The sequence below is a fragment of the Primulina huaijiensis genome, chromosome 16 (assembly GCF_012295235.1).
Source record: "Primulina huaijiensis isolate GDHJ02 chromosome 16, ASM1229523v2, whole genome shotgun sequence".
NCBI lineage: Eukaryota > Viridiplantae > Streptophyta > Magnoliopsida > Lamiales > Gesneriaceae > Primulina > Primulina huaijiensis.
The window spans coordinates 1,701,527-1,707,635 of record NC_133321.1 but is presented as its reverse complement, the minus strand read 5'-3'; the positions used below and the strand labels follow the sequence as shown (position 1 = coordinate 1,707,635).

Here is a 6,109-nt window from a genome sequence, read left to right as displayed (position 1 = left end):
GGTGGATCAGATTTTGGCGATTCGTGGTAGCGGCAAAGTCAAGCCGTGAAGTCATATTTGGACAAGATTGTCGTCACCACGATCAAGGTCGTGTGGTAATATATATTCGTGTATTTATTTTATTTACACGTATATGCTAAATATGAATCAAAGGCAATCGATCGTCCCTGAAATATCATATATCTGAAAAATTTTAAATTTTCGCTTCGTTTTAGATCTGGTTTTCGGGACAAACCCAACAAGAACACCATCTTTCGAAATCGGTGTTGGATGAGGAGAATATGAGGAGAAGGATTATGTGGATATGTGCATAATAATACTAACGATGAGCTCATATCGATAGGTTTAGGAACTTCTTTATCTCTCGACTTCCTTGGTGGCTCATCTTTATATGATATTTGTTCAAAAACTCTTATGATTGAAGTTGTTTTACTATAGTTTCTGGAACACCCTTCTTCTATACTTGACACGATTAATGAGACTTATAATCATAATAAAAATAGGGTTTGATGATATCCTTTATTATGAAGATTATGAAGTAATTCAAACAAGAGTATCAATTTGATGGTTTATAAAAATTTTGGCATGATGTCCCCACATTTTATAAAAGCCAAAACTCAAGCAACAACATCGATGCATACATATAAGCATATTTTCATATACAAAAATACACCGTATCGTTATACATCATCAACGTCATTTTAAACTATGACATAAAATTCATCATAATACATATGCAGAAGCTACACAATAAGATGTCCAGGTTCTTGTCGAGATAAGACACGTCACAAGCATCCATTGAAGAACCGACATCCTATGTATCTTCATTATCTGATCTTGTAATACATGAGCTACGTGAATTTATAAAACTCAATAAGTTGGCACTTATACGTATCAATATGCGTAGAAGGAACATACATATCAAGTCGTGATCAACAATGAATCTTTAAACCATGTCATACCATATCATATATTCATGTTAATTTTTGTACTTGAGCCTCATTAGTTGACCTGTACTACTGTACTTGCTTTATTATATAGCTACTACTGTGTTGGACGTCAGGGAGCGCCTTTGAAAACCCAACGTCCCATGAACATATATTGGCCAAATAGGTTTTGTGGACTTAAAACCACCCATTATGTCAACAAGCTCATATATCATAAAAAATCAGTCATTTTTCTTTTCTTTCATGTTCATGTTCATGGCATAGCACCTATCTTCAGTATTCATGAATGTCTTTCATATTTAATACATAACAATGGAATATGATGCTATGTTTTCATCAATAAACATACTAACAATGTACATATAGCAATAATCAATGGGAAGCATTTGAAATTCATAATATTACTCATGTATTACTACAAGAACATGCCAACTTACAGTCCAAGTGTACGAATACTAGTTTGAAGTGATGTTTTTGGCTCCTATGCTGTCAAATATATCAATAATCCAATCGCTATATTTATACTAGGTGAAAGTCACCCCTGCATATATAACAATCAAAAGAGATAAAAACTTACACCCTTAGGATGTTCTTGTGATGGAGAATTAAATTCTAACTTCAAAATAATGAAGAAAAGGAAGAAGAAAGCATTTGGAGGAGGTTTCCTTGTGTTTATCTCGAGTTTTGCTGTAAAAAAGGGAGAGAAAATGGTGGAGAAGCCTTGAAAATTCGAAACTTATCCTTTTCATATATAAGACGGTGCTCGGACGGTAAGATTTTACCGCTCGAGCGCCGAACATTCTGCCCTGCACACTGTTTTGTCAAAGATCGCTCCAGAAACGTCTCTTCCTTCCGTAATTTGAAAACGTGGTAAACATGAATATTGTAGCTCTATGTCTTGGCTTGCATCTCCAACGAGTTTTATGTCATTTGAAGGTCTGAGTAAAAAGTTATGCTTATTCTCCCAACATGTGTCAGTAAAAGAATAACGATATACATGACACACTTCAGGGCACTTTTGGCTTGTTTGCACAATGATTTGGATACAATCCAGAACATGAAAGTTGTAGCCTTACATCCTAGTTTTCTAATGGTTTTTACCTTACATAATTTGGATCAATATCTAAATCATTATGTTAAAACCCGTTAGAACTACCATATTTTAAGAAACAATTTTTTTTTAAAAAAAAATTGTTTTTAGTCTATTTGTTTTTCCAACCAAACGAGCTCTAAGACCCAAAAAAAATTGTTTTTAGTCTATTTGTTTTTAGAGTATTTGTTTTTCCAACCAAACGAGCTCTAAGACCCAACTTCAACATTGTTATAAACCAAGATCACATAAATTGACATTAAATTATATTTACAACCAAAATCACTCAATTTTCATCATAGATAACGATAAGAAATCTTCCCTTTTTATATCCATCGTGTTAGTTATCAAGTACAGATGCATGCTTTATATATAACCATGTAGAACAATAATAAAAAATAAATAAATTTTGAAACGAATATCATGAAAGGGACATTAAATTAAATATAACCATGTAGAACAATAAAAAAAAAATAAAAAAAAACTTGAAACGAATATCATGAAAGGGACATTAAATTATACTCTAAACCAATTTACCACTTTCTACCTCTATTTTATTTTTAAAATTTTCAATTTTCTTCGTTGGAAGTTATCTTTGAATTCATGCCATTTAAAGTGTTTATCTTTTAATTATTTGAATATTGAAATTAATTTTGTTAAAAGTATATAATTACTAATTAATACCTCGTCCATTTTCCAAGGTACGATAGGATAAGGGTGTCAAAATTAGACACGCCCTATCAAACCGGCACAGTTCAACCAGAAAAAATCAGGTTTGATTGAGGTTTTCGGGTTCGGGTTGGACCCGATAGATGACCTGAAAAAATGTTCGGGTTGGGTTGGGTTCGGGTCAACTTGGTGAAAATTTAAATATTTTTAAAAATATATATATAATTAATAAATATTGTCTACATTTTTATATATTGTATGTCTGAAAAAATATTTATTGTATATTTATATCATAAATTTTCATAATTTAATATTTATTTTGAACATTTTTTATTTTTTAAACAATGACAAAAACTTGTGTGATACGATCTCAATGGTCGTATTTTGTGAGACAGATCTCTTGTTTGGATCATCCATGAAAAATATTACTTTTTATGCTAAGAGTATTACTTTTTATTGTGAACATCAGTAAGGATGACCCGTCTCACAGATAAAGATTCGTTTGACCGTCTCACAAGATACCTATTCTTAAACAATATTTGTTTATTTGATTTAGTAAATATATTTTATTTTTCTACCATTAGATTTTCAAATTTAATCATGAGATTTTATTATTATTTGTTTAAATTAAAATATAATTATTATTATTTCTAAATTTTATTTAATTTTCTTAAAAAAAATTTTAAAAAAATTCAAAATCGGGTTGATTCGGGTTCAGGTTCGGATTGATAGTTTTCAAGTTGGTTCGAGTTCGGGTTGAGTTCGGGTTGATCAATTTTTGAATAGTACTATAACTTAACTCGACCCAATCCACCCGAATTGAAACCTTAGGAAGAACATAAAGCCACAGCTGATTAACTCTTATTGCTGCCATTACATTTTATTGTATCAATCACAATACATACATAAAATAGTTCAAAAAAAAAAAATTAAAATAGAAATTTTAACATTATTACCTAAAATGTAAAACGTTCAATTGACGGCCACGCTATGTAACACCACCGTCTCCACCGTGAGCCCACTCGAGTCCCTCGCCGGTCGTGCTGAGCCCCTCCTTCGCGGAGGCCTTCCTCATCTCATCTAAAATGAACACCACGCACGCACTCGACATGTTCCCGTACTCGCTCAACACATGCCTGGTGGCCCGAAGCTTCTGGGGTTCGAGGGCTAGCCGCTGCTCGACCTGATCCAAGATCGCCGGACCACCCGGGTGCGCGATCCAAAAGATAGAGTTCCAGTCATCGATACCCAATGGATCGAAAGCCTCTCTTAGGCTTTTCTCGATGTTCTTGGATATTAAACCGGGGACATCCTTCAGAAGGTGAAAAGTTAGCCCCACTTCACGCAAGTGGCCATCGATGGCACCCTCGCTGTCGGGTAAGATCGTCTGCGCGGCCGATATGATCTGGTAAAGCGGGCGCTCGACGGCCGCCACCGGGTCTGAGCCCACGATCATCGCCGCCGCCCCGTCTCCGAACAATGCCTGGCCCACGAGGCTATCCAGATGAGTCTCACTAGGCCCACGGAAGGTCACAACGGTGATCTCTGAGCAAATGACGAGAACTCTAGCGGCGGCATTGTTCTCCGCCAAGTCTTTGGCCATGCGGAGAACGCTTCCCCCAGCGAAGCAGCCCTGCTGGTACATCATGAAGCGCTTGACGGAGGGGCGGAGGCCGAGGAGTTTGGTGACCTGGTAGTCGGCGCCGGGCATGTCGACGCCGCTGGTAGTGCAGAAGATCAGGTGGGTGATCTTGGATTTGGGCTGCCCCCACTCCTTGACCGCTTTCTGGGCAGCTTCCTTCCCGAGCTTGGGAACCTCCGCCACGGCTATATCTTGCCTGGCATCGAGTGACGGAGCCATGTATGCACAGATATCAGGGTTTTCTTTCAAATATTCTTCTGTTACATGCATGTAACGCTTCTTGATCATCGATTTTTCACCTGCCAAAATATTTTGAATATCAACTCTTTCGTTATTATTCAATTAGCTTCTTTAATTATTAAATATAAATATTAATTCAACGAGAATTATTGGAGTTTAATTTTTTAAAAAAATCATATTTTATGTCCTACAAATCGAAATCTCAGCACAAAATTAATACATGATGGGAATTGGGAAAATAAATAAATGAATGAATCAATTTTAGAATATTTGCATGCGACATTAATTGCATGAGTATTAAAGCAAATTAATTTGTTGGTTCAAAGACACGTAAAACTTTTCGTGCGGACCGTTTCGGGGATGGGCAGTATACGTGGTACTGGCCTAATGAGTCGAACAACGACGTGTAATTAAAAACCAGTCATTTTCTTTTTTTTTTAAAAAAAAAAAACAATAATAATATGTTAATAATTTCGTATAATTTTCACTTTTACATAATTACATTGTTTGAGTTTGAATATCATTCAACTTTTCGTTGACAAGGAAATAATAATTAAAAAAAATCTAGGAAAAAACACCTATCAACTATATTATTAAATTAGAAATCACTGTGAGTATTTTTATCCCCAAGAAAAGATCCCAAATTTTTCTTCGAAATACTCCTCTCTATAATACCCAACACATATATTTTACATAAATTATTAAAATCGGTTTTATGTAGAAATTTATTACATAAACACGTGGCAAGAAGTAATATCAGCATAAATAATAGATTAGTTAATTAATTTGGCATTTTGTTGTTGTTTTTTTTTTAAAAAAAAAGTGGAAATAATACTAATATTATTACATAATAGTAAGAATTGTATGTTTACCTTTTGAGAATAAATTAGAGCAAAACTCCGAAGACATATTTTTTCGTGGAAAAAAAAGTACCTTTAAGCACTATTTAGGAAAAAAAAGATTAAAAATATACAAACTATAACTTTCATAATAATAATAGAATACATGAAATTAAGGACATATATAAATATTATAACCAAATATCTTACACATTCGAGTAAACTTTTCTTTAAGCTCCGTTTTGTGCTCACTATTGGTGATACGGAAGTAGTAATCAGGATACGTGCTCTGATCTACACAATTCGCCGGAATCGCCGTCCCGATAGCCAAGATCATGGCCGGCCCCTCCGCACGTTGAGCGCTACGGATCGCCTCGATGGTTGTCATCTTCGCCTGAAAACGTATGGTTGCGGTGGTTGACGGACTTAGCTATAGGGAGGTATTGTTGGTGATGGTAATTTTGTAGTGCCCAAAACATGAGGGTATGAAAGTGGTATTTATAAGGGTGCATGCAATATGGCCTGGTAGATGAGAATCACGTGTGATGGGATACCTCAATGTCCTCAAAAACTTAGTTGGCAGATTGGCACGTGACAAAGTAATTAATTATAATTTTATTATTATTATTATTATTATTATTATTATTATTATTATTATTAGAGTAGGTCTATTGTGAGATGA

General features: G+C 34.7%; 1 protein-coding gene across 1 annotated transcript; it reads right to left on the bottom strand.

Annotated features, from left to right (window-relative positions):
* Nucleotides 1–3,679: 3,679 nt before the first annotated feature.
* LOC140960690 (chalcone synthase-like) lies at nt 3,680–5,870 on the bottom strand. The gene is made up of 2 exons (XM_073418935.1): nt 5,638–5,870; nt 3,680–4,647 (listed from the first exon to the last, which is right to left on the bottom strand). Exons 1-2 carry the CDS (start codon nt 5,813–5,815, stop codon nt 3,695–3,697), a joined length of 1,131 nt encoding a protein of 376 aa, XP_073275036.1. The 5' UTR covers nt 5,816–5,870; the 3' UTR covers nt 3,680–3,694.
* Nucleotides 5,871–6,109: the final 239 nt, after the last annotated feature.

What these genes read in the sequence shown, in the direction of transcription:
- LOC140960690 (XM_073418935.1), bottom strand. Translation starts at nt 5,815, where the DNA reads ATGACAACCATCGAGGCGATCCGTAGCGCTCAACGTGCGGAGGGGCCG. An exon ending in AGAAAAGTTTACTCGAATGT is followed by an intron (nt 4,648 to 5,637) that starts GTAAGATATTTG and finishes ATATTTTGGCAG; the next exon opens with GTGAAAAATCGATGATCAAG.